Source organism: Dermacentor albipictus, chromosome 1 (assembly GCF_038994185.2).
Source record: "Dermacentor albipictus isolate Rhodes 1998 colony chromosome 1, USDA_Dalb.pri_finalv2, whole genome shotgun sequence".
NCBI lineage: Eukaryota > Metazoa > Arthropoda > Arachnida > Ixodida > Ixodidae > Dermacentor > Dermacentor albipictus.
Window position 1 is genome coordinate 352,158,658 of NC_091821.1, and position 23,421 is coordinate 352,182,078.

The 23,421-nt window shown below is 47.7% G+C and overlaps 1 protein-coding gene across 2 annotated transcripts; it reads right to left on the reverse strand.

Annotated features, from left to right (window-relative positions):
• Positions 1-2,612: 2,612 nt before the first annotated feature.
• Positions 2,613-21,814, reverse strand: Hydr1 (phospholipase Hydr1). 2 transcript variants are annotated; one of them, XM_065441608.2, is made up of 5 exons: positions 21,442-21,814; positions 15,220-15,498; positions 13,761-14,038; positions 7,826-7,948; positions 2,613-3,251 (listed from the first exon to the last, which is right to left on the reverse strand). In XM_065441608.2, the coding sequence occupies exons 1-5, from the start codon at positions 21,782-21,784 to the stop codon at positions 2,811-2,813; spliced, it is 1,464 nt and encodes a 487-aa protein (XP_065297680.2). In that variant the 5' UTR covers positions 21,785-21,814; the 3' UTR covers positions 2,613-2,810. The 2 variants fall into 2 exon arrangements, with proteins under 2 accessions (XP_065297680.2, XP_065297681.2); XM_065441609.2 differs by having other exon boundaries at positions 13,761-14,027; positions 21,442-21,800.
• Positions 21,815-23,421: the final 1,607 nt, after the last annotated feature.

The following is a 23,421-nucleotide window of genomic DNA, read 5'->3' on the forward strand; positions in this document are numbered from 1 at the left end:
GGTGATCAACTCGGACTTAAAAGAAATCACCAGCGCATCAATTCGGAACTGTACGGTAGTTGAGGCCGAAGAGGCAGCCGTGGCTCTAGCGGCAGCGGAGGGCTACCGATGCAACAGGTCCTTAACCATACTCACAGATTCACAAGCAGCATGCCGCAACTACCTAAACGGCAGAATCAGCCACAGCGCGCTCCGCATCCTCCGCTCAAGTGGCAAAACCGTCAACAACCAGGCCAAACACACGATAGTTTGGGTGCCGGGACATACCGACATTACGGGAAATCAGGAGGCCGATAGGATAGCTCGAGGGCACGCAACAAACCGAGCATCCAACATTCCCGACCCCACTGAGGAACCCGAGCCGGTAGCCCAAAGCTATTCAGAGATACTCAATTACTACAGAGGCATCAGACGAAAATACCCACCCCCTCACAAACAACTAAACAGAGAAGACGCCGTAGCATGGCGACAGCTACAAACGGGAACATTCCCGTGCCTAAACATGCTCAGCAAGATCTACCCCACGCAGTACGAGAGCAAGTGCCCATGGTGTGGAGACAAACCAACCCTATATCATACCACATGGGCTTGCCAGAAAACAGAAGGGCTAGCCATAATAAAAAACCCGAGTGCGGAACAGTGGGAGAGGATGCTATCCAGCGACATCCTGAAAGTCCAACAAGGACTAGTAAGGCGTGCACGCAGGGCAGCTACCCTCAGCGGAGCCCTGGACTAGGGGAACCGACCCTGGAGAGAAGATGGAAGACTCCATCTGATGCCGCAAAAATCACTGCAAAATAGAGAAAATAAACGTTTTTCATCATCATCATGCACTTCCTAAAATCTACTTGCGCCTAGATGACCACAGGTATCTTCCTCTGTGAAGGAGTTAGAGCATCCGCAACAATTGTGCGGTTCAAGACACACTACACACGGGTAAACATTGGCGCGCCGACCTCCATTATTGTCCTTTAGTGGCCCATTGCCCTACCCGACAGCGCGCATACTCTCCAGGCCTGCTAACATGGAAACGTTTCTGAAAAGCATAAGCGAAGGTCAAGGTCGTCGAACTTTTCTTTGTCTGGCAAGCTTTATGGGAGCTCTTCTTACGAAGAGCTGCACGCTATTTTTAGACGACCGTCGCTCACATCTTTCTTTGAAGACTTGCTTGCTAGGCGAGGTGGTGAAGCATTGCTCAATGAACTCGCCCGAAGAGATCCTTTTGTTTTTTGTCTGTCTTTATGTCTATGCTGCCTATCCGGCATTTGGCAATGCTACCTCGAATGCAGGGGAAAATAGAAGGGGGAGAGGAAGGGGGGGGGGTATTTCGAGAAAAAAAAATTACGGCAGTGTGTGGCTTCTCCTGAGGGGTGTTAGGTGGGTATGTATAAACCACTGCGTAGCTTAGTTATGGCTACGTGATGGCATAGTCGCTACTAGTAGCATAGTCGTTACGATGGCATAGACGATGCTTACGTGGGCTGCTTGTTAAAAGGAACACAAGACGAAAAGCACGTTGAAGTGTTTATTTAACTTCGTCAAATTTGAAAAAGGATCACATTTTTCACGTCCGCTTTTTTCCCCAGAGTATTTTGTTACATCTTATCACTTATACAAGGGTGTAGAGGGTACTCGTCATGAAATTCCAGCTTAGAACGAAATGTCTGCTCTCAACGAGGTTTAGCAACTAGCGCACGGGCGCTCTTTCGGCAAACCATTATGAAATATTTGATGACGCTGCAAAACAAACAGACTGACTAAATGTGTGTGGAGACGCCGTCGCTTCCGTGTAATATTTGAATGTAAGGGAAAACGTTTCGGCCACGCGGGTTCAATCACTGAGTCACTCAATTATAGAGCAAATCGCAGTGGACCTCGCATTCGCTGGACGACTGCTCGATAGACGTTCAGACTGGCACATGACTTAGACATGGCCGTCCGTGGTTCAAATGAGTGAGCTGAACGAAAACTGGACCGTGGATATCGCTATCGCTTATCAGCCACTTGCAACCAAAAACGCCGCGGAATTCGCAGCCTTCATTTTATTCCGTAAACTTCGGGCGGGGATCTCTGTCCCCGCCATGAACTGGCGGGGAAAGAGATCCATGAACTGGCGGGGACGTATATTTCGAAATATTCGATTTCCTGGTATCGAGATATCTCGCCATTGGGAAATCACGGTGTCGGCGAAATGACCATGTGTTGAGCACGCGAGCCGCTCACTTCTGCGACTGTAACTTAATTGTGCGCCGCGTACTAAGCGATCAAGAGTGAGCTATTAATTTTAGTTCACTATAGCTCGTTTGCCGCCGCCGCACACTTTGCTGCCGACTTTTGCTGCCGTGCATGAAAAAGTGTATCGAGAAAACTGCCTTTTGTACTGCCACACTATACATAAGGAGTTCTTACGATACTTACGCCGGAAGCATCCGGTACAAATATACTTTGAAAAGTGCTATAAACGGGTGACTTGATATAGCGGAACAACCATGCGTCGTTCGGATAATCCAATTGAGCTGCATGAATTAGCCCACAGCAGAGTGCGTTGCTCTTCTGTTACCAAGGCACTGGCAATAGAGTGAGACTCCAATAAACACTTAGCGCTGCGCCAGTACCCAATTTCGATCGATTTAATTCTCAATGAGCGTGGCATATTCTAATCAACCGAGCGAAGCCTCGGACCTGCATGTCGTTTCCACATTCAACACGAGTTGTTGCGGCGCAGCATTGGCGGTATATACGCCAGGTCCGGGTCGTGCAAGCGCCGCCGCGGTGGTCGAGGCATCGTCCAGGATCGCGTCACACGGTCATCATTGTTCGCACAATATCTTGGTTGCGTTTGTTCTCGCCTGACGGCGTCGCCGCGACGGCGTCGCCGCAACGGCGACCTCGTCGTCCTCCGGTCGCGGCATAATGGACGTCGCCATCAGCTTCTCTCTGGCCGGCTGGAACAGCGAGCTCGAGTGAACGGCGCTGTCGACGAGCGCGTGCAGCGCCTTCAGTCCCAGGGGACCCCTGGCGAGTGCCAGCAGGCCGCGCACGTACGCGGCCGCGACGCGCTCCGAGTAGAAGGGCGGTCGGGGCCACAGCCAGCCGTCGACGAAGCCCAAGTGGCCGCCGCGCGGGGTGACGATCGCGGACAGCCAGGGAGACTGCTCGATTTCGGCCGCCGGCAGCGTCTTCAGCGAGCCGAAGACGTCGTCGGCCGCCACCAGGTAGAGCAACGGGCGCCGCACCGTCGACAGCTTGCCCTGCGCGCGTGAAAATGTGCGCGCATGCGCGCGGTCTGAGGGGAGGCGAAAATGCGTTACGGGGCGATTGCGCAAGAGAAGACGAGGATACAAAAGGATAGAAGGAAACAGGTCGGGCCCTCCTTCCAGTTGTCCTTGTCATGACTCGCGCTATCATCCTCATAATGAATCATTACCAACTAGCCCGGTCATTTAAAATGTTTGATGAACTATGGGGTTTTACGTGCCAAAACCACTTTTTGATTATGAAGCACGCCGTAGTGGGGGGCTCCGGAATATTTTGCATGACGTGGGGTTCTTTTACGTGCACCTAAATCTAAGTACACGGGTGTTTTCGCATTTCGCCCCCATATATAGAAATGCGGGCGCCGTGGCTGAGATTCGGCAATTCATATATTTATTTATTTACACACCTCACAGGCTATATGGTTGAAGTAGTAGGTGAGGGGTGATGCGATGTATACTTACAGAATGTACAAGAGTACTTATTACACCGTATTTAACGCAACAAAATCAGAAATGCTAATGAACAAGGCACTCGCAAACATATGTTAAGTAGAATGAAAAGAACGGAAAGCACTGAGCACGTTGTACAATACTCAGTGAAACAAAAGCGACAAAATACTAACGAGCAAGGTAGTCGGTTATTCATAAATAGATGTTAATTTCCAAGCTCCTCACAATCACGAATGCAAACACCGGGAAGACGGTTTCACAGTTCCATGACGTGCGGTAAGGCAGATGAATTGAAGGCGAGGTTGCGGCCAAAAAGTAGTGTAATGTTACACTTATGCAAACGACGCGATGTGCAAGAGGGTTTGGAAAGGGAGAGAGTGGTTGCACGATCGCTGAAAGATATGAAAAAAAAATTCACAGGCGATTACGATACTCCCTAATGCGAAACTATACGTGTTTTCATTTCGAGATATATTGGCCGACGCAGACAATCCGTCTCGCGCGGCACGTTGCAAATGGACCGAAGTGTGGCGCGACTGTCTCGCTAATCTGGAAATCTCAAGAGACAGCGCGTGAGTGACGCGTAGGCGCTATCCACAGCAGTCGCCGCAGACAGACCTCCCAAACGACGGGCGCGACTCTGGCGCCATCTCGTAGCCATCGTCGTTGCACCATGTACGCTTTTCTTCTCATGGTTCGCCACACCCTCCTCCTCCGCTTTCCGCCTCATGGTTCCGTCGCGCCCTCCTTCTCCGCTTTCCTCGTCGCGTGTTTCATCCCCCACTGCGCTCCGCGTTCGCTCTTACATCCTTCGCTGTGCTCGTTCGCACGGTTACGCCGACTCTCGTTGCAGGAACGGGCGCCTATAGAGCTCCTCTCTAAGAAGAAAAGGAGGGCTGTGGTTATGCGCGATTCTAAGGAAGGGAGGGACAACGATGACTTGATGCCTTGTCAATTTGATTTGATGGTTGTAAGTTATACTGCTTTAAAAGATCCCTATTCGATCGATCACTTTGAGGAACATAATTTTCAGTGCGCGTCAGATGGGATGAGACAGCCAACAGGAAAGATGACCATTGCTCCATCTGAAGCGTTGAGCTGGACGTCACGTCACGCAGAAACGAAAGGATCCCTGAAAAAGATCTATTTAGTGAATATTTTCAAGTTTGATGACATTATTATATAGTCATATCGTCCGTAACGAAAAGTGACTGATTCCTGCGATAACAGCGGCGCGGAGGCGTGCAACCAATGACAGAAGACGAGAGCAACGAAATAATGACGTCACAAAATCCGGCCCCAGAGTGTCTTGCTAGAAAGACAAAACCTATATACCAGTTGTCCACGTAGCTTGAGCCAAACCTTAAAAATCTGCAAACGCCACGTAGCTGGACAGAAGGTTCAGACTCTGACTGTTTTCTTCATGCCGCCTAATTACATAGTAAGTCTAAATTAATCTTCTGAAATATGAAAAGTGTCAACACGAAAGTTGTAGAGCAACATGAAAAAATTACAGGGTCTCTTAAGATCTCTCATAGGAGGTGAACGGCGAAAGCCTACTCTTCCTTCTCTTATCATTCACCTCTTTCTCTTTGCCTCTTCTCCTTCTCTTCTTTCTTCTTTCTCTCATTTGTCTTTCTCTTTTCTTCTTCTCTCGCCCATTTCTTCTTTCTCCGTTCCATCTGTTTCTTTCTTTGTCTTACTTCTTTTCTTTTCCTTCTTATGTTTGCCTTTTTCTCTTTACTCATTTCTCTTAATCTATTCCTGTTTCCTTATATTACACATTCTTACATATTTCTGTTTACTTGCCATTACAAGTAATATCAGTAATTATTAGTCATTACTGCTCATTAGTAAGCATATTTAGTCATTTGTAATAAATTGCAGTCATTACAATTCGTCCTTAGACATATTTGTCATTTCCTAGTTATTAGTAATCATTACAAGTCATTTTAGTCGTTATTAGTCATTACTGATCATTACTAAGCATGTTTAGTCATTTATAGTTAATTATAGTGGTTACAAGTTGTCGTTAGACATATTCGTAATTTCGTAGTAATTACAAGCCATTACAAGTCATTATTATTCATTACTGCTCACTAGTAAGCATTTTTAGTCATTTGTAATTTATTGTGGTCATTACGAGCCGTCGTTAGAGATGGTGGTCATATCATAGTCATCAGTAGTCATTACAAGTCGTTCCAGTCATTATTAGTGATTAGTAGTCATTAATAAGCATTTTTAGTCATTTCTAATCAATTGTAGTCGTTACAATTCGTTGTTAGACATATTGATCATTTCGTAGTCATTAGTTGTCATTACAGTCATTATTAGTCATTTCTAATCAATTGTCGTTACAAGTTGTCGTTAGACATAATGGTCATTTCGTAGTCATTAGTAGTCATTACAGGTAATTAGTAGTCATTTTAGTAATTAATACTCATTATTAGACATATTTCAAGTAATTTCTAATCAATTGTGGTCATTACAAGCGGTCGTTGACATATTGGTCTTTCGGAGTCATTAGCAGTCATTACAAGTAATCAGTAGTCATTATTAGTTATTACTAGTCATTATTAACCTCTACCACTAACTGTCACTAGCAATCATTTTTCATTCTTTAATGTCTTTAATCTGTCTTCATATAGCGTGATGACGCTTCGGCGGACACTTCTGCGGTCAGGTCTGCTGACACAAACTTCACCATGAGCCTAGAAAGGCTTTCCGATTCACATTTTTGTTGCCCAATACGTGGTACATAAAACTGACGCGAGCGGCCAGTTGCGCGGCAATTTTTCGTGTGTTTATACAATACAATACAATATTTGGGGTTTTACGTGCCAAAACCACTTTCTGATTATGAGGCACGCCGTAGTGGAGGACTCCGGAAATTTTGACCACCTGGGGTTCTTTAACGTGCACCTAAATCTAAGCACACGGGTGTTTTCGCATTTCGCCCCCATCGAAATGCGGCCGCCGTGGCCGGGATTCGATCCCGCGACCTCGTGCTCAGCAGCCCAACACCATAGCCACTGAGCAACCACGGCGGGTGTTTTTTTTTTTTTTTCGTGTGTTTACGGGCTTCTCTTCATATGCCTGGAACAACGTTTATGTGCCACGTATTGAGCAATCAAACTCTGGATCAGAAGTTTTTCTTGTTGCTCTGCAATTTTCTCGTGGACACCTTTCATCTAATTATAATATTTTAGAAGCTGATTAATTAATTAAGGCTAATTATGTAGGAAGGTGGAATGCGAAAATTAATCTGAGTATCTCCAAGCGACGGCAAACAACTTTAGCTTGGTTCTCTCCAGCTACGTGGCATTGATATATTTTTAATGTTTGGCTGAAGTTAGGTGGGACAACCGGTAATGGGTTTATGTTGTTCCGAGCCAATTTCTGCGCTGCCTTTGGCGTCGTTCCATTTCACGCGCCTGCAACATTGGCCTTGGCTATCGGAAAAGTAACGTCGCCGCTAGCGCAAAGGAATTGCTTTTGTCGGTTGATCCGCTACCACGATGCTGTTGTCAACAGAACTTCGAACAGAGGGGAATTAGCTGGGTGGATTTGATTGGTTGAGTAATTTATTTATTATTTGGTTGTTTCATTGATTGATTAGGCTTAACGCCTCGATCAAAGCAGCACAAGGGCAAGGGATCGGCCGTAGTGTGAGGCGCAGGATAGCTTTCGATCACGTAATTGTTATTTACGTGCATCTAATTTTATACTTAAACGAACGTTTTCCCATCTTGGCTATAGTGGGAATGCGATCAGTGGTTGAACTTGCAACCTCGCGCTCTGCATAAGTATGGTGCAGAACAAAAGAGGGAACAGCACGATTTGCATGAACTTACAAATAGATATCTGCACCGATGGTATGTGTAGTACACCACAAGGCTGACCCGATTCAAGAGTTAAATAGCTATATATATTTTACAATACTTTCGAGCTTGTACGAATTCGTACATTCATCAGTGGCTCAGTGCTAACGTGGTGTTTACTACGTGCACATTGCGCATTACTGCATATGTGAATAAATGTGCTGCCGCGGTGTTGTTAATAACTGCGGGTGCAATCACGTATATATGCAGCATATAGATACAGCTGAGTAGGCTCACATTGAGGCTGGCGAACTCGTAGAACTCCATGGCGTCCCGAAATCCGAACACCGGCGCCGTGTAGCGGTTGTCGAAGTCGTAGAGCGTGCGGCACTGCAGCAGCCGGTTCACGTCGATCACGTCCTGCACACATTTGGTCTTGGTTATCTCTCACACGCGCGGGCCATTGAAGGCACGGCGGAATAAACGCCGGGCCTGTGTTTCCTCTAACAGAGTGCTTAAAGGGACACTAAAGCGAAACAATAAGTCAGTTTAGACTAATGAAGCATTGTTTGAGAACCCTGCAGGCAGTCATTTCAAAAAAATAGTTTATTAGATGAGAAAATGAAGGTCAAAATATCAGTATTTGAATTTCGCGCCAGAACCCCAGCGCCGGTACGTCAGCGTGACGTCAGGGATCCCAAAGTATGTTTTCGCATTTGGGCCGCATTGGCTGAATAAAGGTTTCCGAAACTTGCCATGTTTAATATTTGGTTCCTTTAGAAGATAATGTAGTCAATCTGTACCGCTATGCATAATTAGTAGGCCCTAGAAGATGCCATCACAATCCAAGACGTCACAACCCCCAGGTGCAGGAGCTTAAGTAGGCGTCGCCACCCGTATTTCGTTCTTGCGCTTTTTCTGGCTTACCAAACGTCTTATCGTTGTAAGAGTGGTGTTTTCGGCGTTGTAGAACGGTAATTTACTGATGCAGAAGAACTCATTTTTCACTTTAGTGTCCCTTTAAGCCACGCTCCATTGAATGAACGAATTCCGGGGTTTTACGTGCCAAAACCGCGATTTGATTATGAGGAACGCCGTAGCGGGTGCCCTGCTTTAACGCTTTAACGTGCCCCCTCCCCTCCCCCCCAATGCACGGGTCACGGGCGTTCTTGCCTTTCGCCCCCATCGAAATGCGGTCGCCGCGGTGGGGTTTCCACCCCGCGACTTCGATCGTGCTTAGCAGCGTAACACCATAACCGCTAAACCACCGCGGCGGGTATTAAATAACAGGTAACGTTCTATCTTAACAAAATTTCAATATCTGCAGAGAACCGAAATAAAATTTCGGTTCTCTGCAGTACATGGCCTTATTTTAGCACTTAGAATCTCTAAAGAGAAACACTATATCAGAAAAGACTGGTGCAGCGTTTCCAAGTAATTCTCATTTTTTGTTGCAAATTGCTTACTAACGGAGATAGTGAAGGGCCTTATTTATTTATTTATTTATTTATTTATTTATTTATTTATTTATTTAGTGTTCACACAAAACGGTGGAGTTTTTATGCAGCAATCGGTTACCGATGTGTCGTCAGGTTAAGTCTCTGCTCCCTTTCCGAACACATTTGACCATACAACGCTGATGAAGTTTGTGTGGCCCAAAGAGGCGCTGTCAACATGCATGACGTTACATAAGTTGGTGTGAGAACGTTACCAAGCCTCTTCTCAGTGTGAGCTTCAATCTTTCTATTCAAACATTTCTGGTGTCTAAGGGTCCTTGAAGTAACCATATACCGCGTACATGGATTTCTGCGCGGGTGCATGTCTTGTCTGAGAAGCCATAAACTGCATTTACAGGGAACTTGGACACGGGCTTTCCTTTTATCGATGTTTTCGTGCAGAAACGACTCTGCTGTCCGAAATGCTTGTCTTGTGTAAAGGTGTTTAGAGCTACAGATGGAACAATACACGGTGAGTTGCCGAATAAATTTATTTATTTAAATAAAGAATCTGTGCTAATCACTTCTCCGGAGAAGGTAGAAGGTACTTGATTTCGACAGGGTTAAGCGTTGTGCATTAATTATTCGTTGCGGTATTGCATGACTACGTGGCCTGCCATGCCTGCATTGCTTGCTTTGTCAATATAATTCCATAACCGTAACAGCCTTAACTGTACTTGAGATGCAGCACCTACAGCAAAGAACCAGTCAGCACGGTTACTGACTGCATGTACAAATAAATGCGTATTGCGTATCAAGTTCAGTAAGGTCTTTCCACAAATTCATAAAACGGCAGCCTAAACGTCGTGAACAGGGCCTGCAGGAACTCTGCCGGCCGTCAATAAACTTGTTTTACTCCTGGAAGTTACGTAGGGTTTTATGGCGCAGAAGCAAATTCCTGAAAGGGCTGTGACTCATTGATATATGGTTTTACGTCCCAAACCAACGCAGGTTCTATGAAAGAGGACGTTGCCGAGGAGAGAGAAAGTGATAACACACACACACACACACACACACACACACACACACACACACACACACACACACACACACACACACACACACACACACACACACACACACACACACACACACACACACACACACACACACACACACACACACACACACACACACACACACACACACACACACACACACACACACACACACACACACACACACACACACACACACACACACACACACACACACACACACACACACACACACACACACACACACACACACACACACACACACACGCACACACACACACACACACACACACACACACACACACACACACACACACACACGCGCGCACACCCGGCGCGCCACGAGAAACACCAGAGATACAATGAATCGGAGGTCGAACGAAAGGCTCCTCCCCATCCCAAGCTCAACAAGGGGCAGGCGACGGGCTGGCGCCGACTACAGACGAACACCTTCCGTCACTTGCACAGGCTACACAATATGTACCCCGACAGACACAAGGACAAATGTCCGTGGTGTGAAGACACACCGACAATCCAGCACATCACATAGGAAGGCCCGAGGCGCCCGGCACACGCCGTCTCGCCGCTAATCACGCACTCACTCGCTAACTGGTCGTGGGAAGCGCGAATCACCGAACTGGACTTAGGAAGCCAGCTGGCGACCCTCGACCAGGCTCGGCGAGACGCAGAAGCCAGTGGGGCCCTGGAATAGGGGCGCCACCCGTAGGCATCACCGTAGACACCATTTCATCATCATCATCATCAGCCTGGTTACACCCACAGCAGGGCAAAGGCCTCTCCCATACTTCTCCAACTATCCCGGTCATGTACTAATTGTGGCCATGTTGTCCCTGCAAACTTCTTAATTTAGGACACCATTTAGACACCATTCAGGATTCAATAAACTTTTTCTTGCCACGACAGGGGCAATGGAATGCAGGTAATGTGAACCGATGACTGCGGATTAGTTTTAACTCCTCAAGATTTTCTAACGTTCGCCCAACCCATACAATCCAATAAGTATGGTGGAAAAAAAAAAGAAGAAACGTATTCCTCATAACTTCTATATCCAATAACATTATATGATATACAGGAAAAACAGGTAATGTGTGGGATCCTGTATCTTTCATTTTGGATTGTTGGATATAGATTGTTCAGTTTGGAACCATGCGTATTAAGCTTTCATCGAGTCTCTATGTAGTAAAAAAGAATTCTGTTGAGTTTCATTTCTTTATTGATTGTTGTCAATAGGATGTCAAAATACATCGTGTTGAATAGACTATTATCGTTTTATAACAAGCTACTAATCGCCTGATTTCAACAAAGTTTAAATGGAGCTACTATTCAGAGCCTTCGTCGAAGTTCCCTCCAGAAAGAAAAAAAAAATCAAATTTTACCGCAACAAATTTATTTGAACGAAAGCTATAAAGGCTCTTTCGTTTAATTAGAAAGGTAACGTTGTTATACGCGCGCTGAAATAGATTTTATAGATTCCAATAGAATTGTTCTCCATAGCTATAGGGCAGAATGAAAATATAGGGCATCGATACTGTGAGCGAGGCAAGTTTTGTTCGTTTCTTTGCTATCTTCAATTAACACTTACGTGCAGCTTTACCACTCGCGCAACGTATTGACGCGTGCAAACACGGTCGGTTAAATTGCATTCGGCCCCGCCGCAATGCGGCTGCAGCCGCGGCCGGTGATCGTACCCGCCGACCCCTCACACGCTTGACAGGTGAACGTCGTAACCACTGCGCCATCGCGATCCAGACGGGTCCAGATGGACCGCGATGCAGTTGTGGCGCTATAGTGGAGGGATACGGGTTACTTCCCTACCCCACTGCAATGCCGCACGCCGCTGAGACATTCTGGCGATCGATTTCGAGACAAACACTATCAGCTAGATGGGCGCTAATTATAGTAGGACGTTCTTGGAGGGCTAGTTGGTTCATGCTCGAAAAAAAAAAAAATTAAGACTGCGCAAAAAAAAAAGAAATACTGCGCTCGTGGTGTGTTGTGTGTTCCTTGCGCTTGTCCTCGCCTTTTTTTTTGCGCAGTTTTACCCTTCCTTCACTAATTATAGAATAGGATAATCAATCAATCGTAACCGCTTTATTCGGCCTTCAAGATTCGCCTCTCTATACTGCACACGATGCCTGGAAAGAAGCGCAAAGCCGAGCCATCTGTTGTACCAAACATTTGTGCTCACGCATTTGTAGATCCAATAAGACAGTTCGTGGTGGCACTCGTGCCGTCTATACTACATCTGTACATCACTGTGTTAATTTGTGCCTCTATTCTCGTAGCTGTATGTTTCACCGGTTAGCCGAACAAAAAGTATAATTCTAAGAAGCACTGTACAGGGTGTTTCACGCAACTTGAACCAACGATATTAAAAAAGAAAGTGGTTAACCGCAGCTGAATGAAACCTACTACATATGGTTTACCGTCATGTGACGTTCTTTAGATAATTTGTATATTCCGCTTAATTAGTCAATTAACTAAGGCCAATTAGGCACAATATTTAATATTTACCTTAGGGCCAAGTGTGTTTCGAGCGTCGCAAGTGTGCGCTGCAATACGATAGCGCATGGGCGCAGTCACGTGGTTTTATTTCATATTTTGCGGGCTTTCTTTAAACGCCGAAAAAAAAAATCACCACGCAGCATGTACGCCGCAACCAAAAATTGCATCGGTCGTTTCTGAGTTCCCTCTACAACGCAACGCACTTGGCCATATTAAAAAAAATTGCAAAATTCATCTACGTAATTGACCAATCAAGCGGAATATAAAATATACTCCAAGGAACGCCACAAGACGGCAAACCACATGCCGTCGGTTTCATTCAGGTGCGGCTAACCACTTTTTATAAATCATTGGTTCAAGTCACGTGAGACACCCTGTGTACCAGGTGTTTCAGCGAATAGTTTCAAAATTTTTTTTGAAAGTTGGCTGTGGCAGATTACACAATTCTAGTCCGTGGGCTGGTCTACTCGAATTAATTGTACAAGGACATTTTGTACAAGAAATTGAAATGCATAATCAACGAATTAACAAAAATTGACTAAATAAGTTTTTGATCAATTCCCTTATGGCACGTAATGTAATTTACAATTCTAGCCAGGGAGTTCACGAGGCGGATCCACTTGGAACGAATTCTCAAGATGACTCTAGTTTCGAAATATTTATTGCATTTTTACCTCAAGTTTGGCGGCGCATAGCACGTAAATGGTGTCATCCACACAATTCGATCTGTTCAAGTAGATGTGCCTTGCAGTCGCACCCGCTAGAATTTGTAACTTGCAATATGTGCCATAGGGTAATTAGTAAAAAAAATGAACTACCAAATTTTTATTAATTAGAGGACTATGTGTATAATTTTCTTTTTGCAAGCAATGTCCGCCTCTTCGAGTAGACCAGCGCATGGACTAGAATTCTGCGATCTGCCACAGGCAAGCCAAAAAATAATTTGTTTTTAAGTGTTCGCGCTGCAACACCCTGCACGCACTGTACACCCGGCCACAAAATATTACGGACCATGAAATGTGAGAAAAAGCTGAATATTTCCGCAACCTCGCAGCGCAGCCTGGTATTGGCATTTCAGGCCGCGACTATAGTATGCTAACTACATTGTCGTATACAGTTCTACTGGCTATTGCTACAGGCTGCTTTGGAATGAAACGTTTTCTGAGATCCCGTGGTCCGTAAACTTCTGTGGCCGGGTGTACGTATACTTACGGTGGCGCCCATGACGTCGGCGTTGCTCTTGACGAGGCTCATGAGGCAGTGGGCGAGGTACAAGTTGACGAGGAATGTCGAGGACCAGCTCATCAGGTTTTCGTAGCTGGTGCGCAGGTGGAAAGGCGCCGATATGGACAGGCCGGCGTCGATCTGCGCCGCGTCGCCGGCCTGCAGCAGGTAGTGGCTGAGCAGCATGCCGCCCATCGAGTAGCCGACGGCCAGCACGGCGCCGCCCTGGAAGCGACGGCGCACTGCCGCCACCACCTGCGATGCGCCTGTAGCCGTGAGCACTCGCACGTCGCACGTGTGCTGCGTGCAACGCTCAAGGAGCAATCGGCTATGAAGCTTAAACCCACTTGCATGCACAGACTGCTCATTCCACTAATTAACTCGTTCAGCCCGACACCGTCTATGTACGATGTATATATATATATATATATATATATATATATATATATATATATATATATATATATATATATATATATATATATATATATATATATATATATATATATATATATATATATATATATATATATATATATATATATATTGTTACGTGTAGCTGTAGCCCAATGCTATATACAATAGCGGAAGCTAACGGAAGGCCAAAATGGCGACGCTATATCAACGGGTCCACGTCGTCTTCCTCCTCTTCAGTGCGGCCACACTGTGGTGGCTGTTTCGTAGTAATATATATATATATATATATATATATATATATATATATATATATATATATATATATACAACGAATGAAAGATTCGCGGCTTCGCAATTAAGTTAGGTCTTCGCGTGCACCCGGTTGGCGTGGAAGCTCTCAGTTCGGAACAAAGACAAGCCATCTTTAGCTTGTCGGAGTGTAATCTCGAACCGCTTGGACCGCGCAAAAGCCGGATGAATTACTCATGTCCAGTTTTCTAGCTCAATTCGCCGACCTTAATGAAGGTCGTAAACCAGAAACTGTAGTATCCTGAACGGTAACGCTAGTCAAAACATTTAATTGGATCCGGGTAGTGTCCAAAACACTATTTAAGCCTGTTGGAACCACTTCAAACCAACAATTCATCACACCATCAGCATCAATTCATCGCATCAGTTTATATTACAACTACCGGCTGTAATTAATACTCAAGAATTCTGTCGAACACCGTCTGGTCAGGTAAAAACATCAATAATCGAACGACAGAAGAACTTAACGTTCAGTTTAGTTTTTTGGAATTGGTCATGCAGTGACCTGTTGCATTAATAATATAGACCAGCTGTTTCTTGGGATACAGGTTATTATAGGGCCCAAGGTTATTTACCTGGTTTTGCAAGTACGGTAATGGTACGTATCACACTGACTCGACTGATCGATATATGCGGCCGTGTATTGTTACACGCGACATTGCCCAGAGTGTGTCGCACGCTTCCCGAGGCGCCCCTGTTGTGTAACGTGCACGCTGTATACCTCGGCGAGGTCGCCGGTGCTGAGCGCGGAGACGAGCCTGTAGTTGTTGAGGGGCAGCCCGCCCTGGCCGCGGTTGTTGAGCACCACGCAGGGGCAACGCATCTGCGCCACCATGGGCACCAGCGTGCGCAGGTAGTACACCTGGCTGCCGCTGGACAGGCCCGTCAGGAAGAGCACCACCGGCGGCGGGTAGTGCTCGTTGATCCAGTCGAGCGCCACCGTCCCGCCGTCCGAGAGCGTCAACACCTGCCGCCGCAGAGGCAGCAGCGGCATGAAGCGCTGCGTGCAATGTGGCCGCGAGTCAAAGAAAGTTTCCCGAGGAGCCGAGAGATCTCGCCGCTTCGCTCTTCGCCACATATACACCAGAACACCGTGAATTCAAAGGGCGCCCCCATATTGATGAGCGCCGGTCGCGCTGGTCCATCTATCCCAAGCGCCGCGAAGTAGCAGGCCTGGGCTGCCACGCCGGGAGATGCGACCCGGCGCGAAAGCGAAACTTGGGCTTTTTAGCTGGGCGGAAGGCGTGTTTCACGTTTTTTCTAACCTGTCATTTTCGCTGTCTGGATTCAATCAAACTTCAAGACCTCGTGCAAGTCCACAATGGACACACTGAGTGCTGTGCAGACTGCAGAAGCGAATACATCGGGTAGGTACGCTATTATGTTTGTACAAACCGCGCGCTATATGCCAGAACACCTGTGAGCTTTTTGGCACGTAACCTGTGAAGGAATTTACAGCACTGTGTTGGTGCCATATATTATTAAAGCACGCAGAACACTGTCATCTGCACTTTCAGTTTGGTCTTGTTTGTAATGGTCTCTACTGGGTTGGCCGCGCTTGGCAACCAACTGGCGAGGTCGTTTGACTGCCTGGTTAGCAGACGCCTGCCCTTCACCACCTGCACACTGAAAACATCACAAAAATAGATGTTATAGTAAGAAGGGCTGTAGTTCTTTCCCATGCCATCACTTTTGCGAAGATATGAAGTCCTCTCAAAATGAAATAGAAAATACACCAGGCCAATTGTATCGTGCAACCACTTAAGAGTACAACATTCAGAACAAAAGCCTACAGCACTCGAACAAGCAGCATATGATGCTAAACCTGCACTCATTGGAAAATGAGGTACTACAGTAGTTATAATGTTCAACTGCATGTGCAGTCAAAACCCGTATAACAGGGCGAGCATGACAGATGCAGGTGTTGTACAGTTGCACAAACCATGACAGGGCACGTAAAATTACCATCCCTACTTAAAGCTGCATCATCAGAACCCCTTTGGTACAAGACAACAACCGCACCTGCATTCCAAGAAATTAGCCCCACCAACTGCAGCTACCTGGTACCAGACCTGTTTCGCTTGTGCGAGGCCATCGGATTGTTGGCGCTCCCTTAGAAAAGAAAACAGTAAAAAAAAACTACTGAGAACGATCAAAATTTTGTTACAAAATACAAGAGTAATTAAGCACCTTATTTTCCTCGCCATATGAACGGAAATATTTTGCGCTTTGCCCTGCATAACAGCCCGCACGCAGTTTAGAGCTCAGGAGGCTCAAATGAATTCGTTACGAATGACACCTGCAACACCAGCTCGTAAAGGTAGGTGCGCTGCAAGAACACCTTCGGCGACGAGTAGTCGTCGTTTACGTTTTTGTGGACGCATGCTACGTGACGAGCAGACTTCGGTTTACTTTCATTAGCAATAACGCTCACCAGCAAGGCCTACAACTTGTCGTTCACGCTTAATTGTCATTCCGTGCACCAGCTGCAAGTATCGCTAACGCAAACTCAACTGTTACGCTTAACCGTCGGGAGCTCTGCCTGAATGAAAACACGAAAAGGCTTGCCTTTTTATTATAGCCAAGGCGAAGCACCGGCGCGGGATTCTGCTCTGTAGGCTTGTTGCCGAGAAAGTGCTCGGAGCAAACCTGCGTATTACGTTTGTAGGGCGCAAAGTTGAACGTGGCACCAAAATATACACAGATCGAATACTCACTCGTGCATTTTCACTGGGTTGGTAGTTCTTCCTATTCACTGCAGCTATCCACCGGTGGCGCAGCTTGGCATTCTTCGTTGCGGATGGAAATCGGCGCAGGCTGAAAACACCACACCGGCACGATTCCCTACGTGTGTTGTGCTCTTCGCAAACAGCGCTAAGCAACCTGCTCCTTTTCCGCTGGTTGTTTTGGCATCCAAACACGACGCAATGATGCCCAGATGACTTCTTCTACTTTGGATCCGTGTGAACGGGCACATTTCCGCACTTTGGAGCCCTAGAGCTGGCGCTTGCCATGTCTACTGGTCGCCGGCGAACACACTTTGGCAGCCCAGTACAAAATAGCGCCGGTCGACCGGACAACCCGGGTGCGAGAGTATGCGTTCGGTTAGTCTGGGTGCGAGACTAGCGTGTTCTGGTCTATATCAGTGACGACAGCACGCGAATATATGTCCGCTATACGAGAGAACAGCTCTGCCACGCCTCTACAAGCGTCTTTCATCCCGGTGGGACTCGCATCTACGGTAGGTTGCATCCTGGGTCACACATTTTTCATTGGCCGCATTATTGTGTCATGTACGTGTTAGTAGCTTGCAGCGCACTACGAAGGTGCTCCTTATACACGTTACATGTGTCAACCATGATTTCACGTCTTTTGCCCGCGTGCTTTCGCGCGTCGCGGAGCCATCATCGCGAGCAGGTTGGTCCATGGAGAACTGACTGAATCCTGCAGTTCCCGACAGACGTACGGAAAAAAATTGGAGGACGCTTAAGCTTCGCCTTCAAGAGTGGAACGCGATAGCGTTATCGCACCCCGTTCGCACCGCCCACTCATTCGCTCGGCATGCTCTTGAGTCACACAAAGACGAAACGTGCGCCTGAGCAAGCGGAACGAACCAAAGAACTTGGTGTCTCGAAGGGAGAAACGATCTACGCGAGCCAAACGTCGTGATCGGCACGGACAGCCGGGCCGCGACGCGCCATGAAGGCGGACGCGATTATGGGGCTGACGCATCGATGGGGTCGTCCTCTATCTCGCTTGGGAGCACCACGCAGACGCATGACTCCTCGCCAGCAGCACGGTACACATCGCAGGGGACGCTTTCCCACCAGACGCGCTACGACGCAGTGATCACGTCAGAGGCGTCCCGCATCGGACGCTGCACCTAGGAATCGCGCTGTCAGCGGAAAGAGGAGCCAGGTCGCCTAAACACGAGGGTTCGAGTGACGCACGATGGAAGTTGGAAGGGGAGAGAGCGAGAAAACTTATTAAACGCAAGGGTATTGGGGCATCCTCGCACCGGTCCCCGCACGGCCCCAATGCGCTCAAACGAGACGAAGGGGAGAAGCAGGTGAGTGGCGCGCCACCTGTCGGGGCAGCGCCGTACATTGCGAGGAGGGGGTCTTCTGTGTTTGCCGCAAGATGGCTCTTCGTGTGCGCCAAGCACAGAAGGAATGTAGCGGAAACGTACTTCGCTACTCGTTTAACTGCGACTTCTATAGTTTACATGCTCATAATTACCGATATACACCGCAGTATAACTTTCTACGGCACGTTTCTAAGGCAACACCGCATTCACTAGAGACGCTTTTGTCGCGCTTTGAACCATCGAACTCATGGCTGAGTTGTGGCGTCTCCGTCTCACACTCCGGAGACCTTGGTTCAATTCCCACCCAGCCCATCTTGCAAGTTGTTTTCATTTATGAATTGCCTTCCTGGATATTTTCGCTCTCAGCCAACGCCGCCGACGCTGACGCCACCGGACTTTCTGCGACACGAGCTCCTTAACGCTGTCACGTTAATAATAGACGCGCCTTGCATGCCATGACTCCTTTGCCAAATGACTATACCCGTAGTCCGTTAGTGACAGCTTGTACTACGCCTTGCTTCAATTGAACTCGCTGCGTATCTTATGTCACGTTGCGGCACTAACCGATATGCGAGAATCTTCAAGGCCAAACTAAAGTGCGGCGAAGGCGGGGAGCTAAGGTGTACGGAGAGGTTCGTGCAGATGATTCACTGTGACGTCAAAGCGGCAAGTCAGAACGTGCTCCTCTAAATTATGTCTGTTTAATCTATGGGAAAATAATATCGTTCTGTTCATTCCGTTACGCCATGTACCAGAAGCGATATACGTCTCTACATTTCCGTCTCCTCCAACGCCCGCTCAAGAAATCTGTCTATAAATAAGGACTTTCAAAGTGCAAGTAATAGTGCCTGTAGCGCTTCAAGAATATCGCCTGCATGTGTGCTCAAGACATATCCCACATCCGATGTTTTCCTGACGAAATTCAGCTTCGATGAAACCGACTCGCGGAGGTTGCAAAGACAACATATGTATGTAGTCATGTCCTGCATGCTGCTTGGCTTTTGCGACCTCCTTTCATCAAGTCCATTCCTGGGGCTGTTTTCAACCACAGCTCAACTTGAAACTATTACTGCTACGTACAGTCGCGGACAGAATAAAATGGGCCACGAGATCTCTGAAAACGTTCAATTCCCGAGCAGCCTGTAGCAGTAACCAGTAAAACTGCCCACGACAACGTTGTTAGCATATTCTAGTCGAGGTCCAAAATGCAAAAACCAGATTGCGTTGTGATGTTGCGGAGATATTCAGCTTTTTCTTAGATTTCGTGGTCCATAATATTCTGTCCGCGACTGTACGTTCATTATGGGTGGGCAGAAGCAGCAGCAGCGCGCGCGTTTGGCAAGTATTGGCGGCGAGGAGTTACGGAGTCGCCATCTATCGGAAGCGCCTCGCTGGCGCAGTATGAGGGATCACGTGGCTTGCTCCTCATAGGTTTTGCTGTTAGCGCTCACTGAAAACACCACGCGCGAGCTCTCCCGGACATTTCTGTCAGTACTTTCGAAACGAGAGAAGTTTCTTACTGTCTAAATAATAATCTTGGGCAAACTGAAAGCACACAGTCGTTTACAGACGCTATCTCTTTACCGAATACGTACAGTGAACGCCACTGCGCGCGGTCGCCGCGATGGAGTCTCCCAAACCGGCTTCTTGCGTGAAAGGTACGTAAACGCTGAGAGAAAACTACGTAAAATATGTTCTTATAGTGTTTGTATAACTAAATGGAGCGTAATAGAACGAAGCCTCAATGCAGCGATCGCGCAGATTCGCAGCGACCGACTGCGCGTCTGCATGCTTGTCCGCGCACTGTTTCGCTTTCTCCGCGCACGCGTTTTCGCACCGTGCCATGAGCTTTAGGCCGCAGAATATGAGCATTTGACAGTATACAAGCAACCATTGTTGCGTGGGTGCTATCAGAGATGTTCAAAAATAATTGCATTGTAGAGACTTCGACGCCTGGGGACTGTGATGTGCCGTCGCGACGATTCAATTTTTTTTTCTTCTAAATTATTTGACCTTTCAATACTATTTCTCGAGTTGTGTCGCACTGCATGTTTATCGGTGTTCTCAGCGTGCAATTTCCCGCTGCTCCTTTTATGTAATCCAGTGCATTAATTCATAACACAAACATCACCATATACCATGTTATTTTTTTAAATGTGCTTTTTACCGCTGCCTTTCCACTCCACTGAACTTGCCAGTATCTATAGCATCGACAAGTTCATAGACCAAACCGTCATGACATTAGTCGGGCAGCGGACTCGGGCGAGCGTCTCAGTGCGCGTTTTCAGAACATCGCAGACCGGGCGCCGTAGCAGAAATCTTCCTCGCGTCTGTGCTTGCTGCATACCCGAGTTGTAGCCGATGACTGTTTGCTGGTTTTATGTTTCGCGAGCCGAGCTTCACGCAGCTTCTTGACATGCGGCTACGTGTGCATAAGGCTGACACCGGCCTCCGTTACATGCGTCCGGCCCTGCGGCACCGAGCAGTAGCCTATCACGTTGCGCGCCTTCAAAGGCAGCCGCTACCAATTGTAGTGCTTTGAAGCGTTGTAAAGGAGACACTCGAAGCGGGAAAATTTCGCCACTAAATAAGGACTGCAGCGTACGAGGGAATTTAAACTCGTTTTCAGCTCGCTTCGGCGCGCCCGAAGCAGCCGACGCGGCCGCTATGTCCACGTGATCCCTCCTAGCACGTCACGCCGACGGTGGCGCCAGCTTTTCCAGTGGTGGAGCTCGAGGCCAATACCAATTCTTGTGTAAATCCAACTGCATGTTAATCAGCACGTACGAAGGCGGCTGTAAAGACTACGCTACCCGACAGCGAAGAAGGCAAGGACCAGAGTATATAGCGCCGCACCTGGCAGACGAGGCTGAGGAGGCTCTGGGCGTTTGCCCCTATGCACCAGATGGGCGGCCAGAAGTGGTTCTCGATCAACGGGCCGCAGTTGACACGCAGGAAGGTGCGCATGCTTGCCGAGCCGCAGATGACCCACGGCTTGCCCACCACGTACGTGTAGTAGTACAGGAGGTACAGCGCGAACGCCACCAAGCACACCAGCTGCAGCGTGGACAGCATGGTCGGCCAATTTTGTTCTCGCCGCGCGGAATTTTGGCGTGGCCGGCGGCAACGGCAGCGGCGGGGCGCCCGCTAGGGTGCCCCGGCTTCTCTCGCTGGAACGGTGGAGGCGCGTGGCGAGCATGCTTCCGAACGCTCCTTCTTCTTCTACGTTTGAGTGTACGCGAACACGTGGTGCAAGCCTCTCCACGAGCAAGACAGCCCCAGGGCCGGCCGCGGAGGAATTTGCAGGAACGACTGAACGTTGAGCAAGTTGATGTTATTTGCCTCATTCTAAGCAATGTATGCACATATTCATAAGTTATAGTATAGGTTTACGTGGTGTTCAGCTGGAGAGGTTGGAAGCAGTACAGCTTCGGCTACGCCATTTGACTTCAGTGAAAAATATAAATGTGCTTTATGGGTTCCTGTGTCACCTCGTTTCGGGCCTCTTCAAGAGAGAGCTTTAGAATAGCTTTGCTGGTGGTAGCGTTGGGGCACGGAGGAGTGAAGGGCTTTAGAATAGGGCTTTGCGTTTGCGGATATCGTCTTGCGCTGACGGCGCCACTGCAGCGTAAAAGAAAAGCTATTAGAAATAATTAAATAAAATATACCATTTTATGTTGGGAAGAGCAAATTTGACTTTCGCGTTTTCGCGTTTAATTACAATTTAGAGGTTATTCTATCAGTAGCAAGTAATTAGTTCCACTTAGTTTTTAGTAACCAACTTTACGTGCCTTCACCAACCAAGCTAAGCCGTGTTAGGCTTAACGAGCCATGAAATCGACAATCGAATTCGGAATCAGCGGCGTCTATAATGAATCAATCTTCATAACACGCTAGCTGAGAGAGAGCGATAATCGCAGTCAGTTCTCCTAGCTGGCGAGTCGAGCCCAATTGGGTGCCGCCATGTTTGTTGACGCAAATCTTTTGCGGCAGCTTTTGGGGCTCCCGTTAAATCAGTGAAATAGCGTGCCCGACGATAAATCCAAACACAGTTTGCGTCTCGCGCATGCGCAGTGGCTTCGACGCTATTTCTTTGAGGCCCCTAAAAAAACTTTTGGGACCCTATTCTAAAACTCTCTAATAGATAACGTGCTCTAAAGTGGAATCGAATAAGGGTACGTTCCCCAGCATAGAAACCCTACGCTCTATTATTAGCCCACAGACGCTTACTAAAGCGGTAGCTTTAGCTATTTCACCCACTTTAGATGGACATTGGCCGATCGCGCTCACTAAAGAACTGGGAGGAGGGTAAAGAGCAGAGAAAGAAAGCGCAGGTGGGAAAGAGGAAAATGAGAGCAAGACATCAGATTTGATGGCGCGCGCGGCTGACGTCATTCACTATAGAAAAGAAAAGGTGATGAGGGCACGCGCTAGGCGTGCGCTATAGGGTGCCTCCTAGCACCCACCTTTCTCGCCTGTACGGAGAGAGAGAGAGAGAATCAACTTTTGTGCTGAGCCCTTAGTGACGGTTGGTGCGCGCTGGCACCAGATGGGGTGGAACCTTCTTCTCAGGTCCGCGGTGGGCGAGAAGGACGTCGAGGCGCCCTCGTGCGCGCCAGATGCGAGCTCCTCATCCGCAGCAAAGTCCACAACAGGCACTTCCGCGTCGAGAGCTGCCGCCTGATGGATAGCCATCGCAACGAAGCTGCAGCTAGGATAAGAGGGATCTAGTGAGGGTTGCTTTTGAACTAGGATTCTGTGGTTACAACAAGACAGGCACGGTACTCAGCCCCCCCCCCCCGCCCCCCCTCCCCGCCTAAGCCACCACTCCGCACA

What these genes read in the sequence shown, in the direction of transcription:
- Hydr1 (XM_065441608.2), bottom strand. Translation starts at nt 21,784, where the DNA reads ATGCTCGCCACGCGCCTCCACCGTTCCAGCGAGAGAAGCCGGGGCACC. An exon ending in GCACCGGCGACCTCGCCGAG is followed by an intron (nt 14,039 to 15,219) that starts GTATACAGCGTG and finishes TCACGGCTACAG; the next exon opens with GCGCATCGCAGGTGGTGGCG. An exon ending in CCGACGTCATGGGCGCCACC is followed by an intron (nt 7,949 to 13,760) that starts GTAAGTATACGT and finishes AAATGTGTGCAG; the next exon opens with GACGTGATCGACGTGAACCG.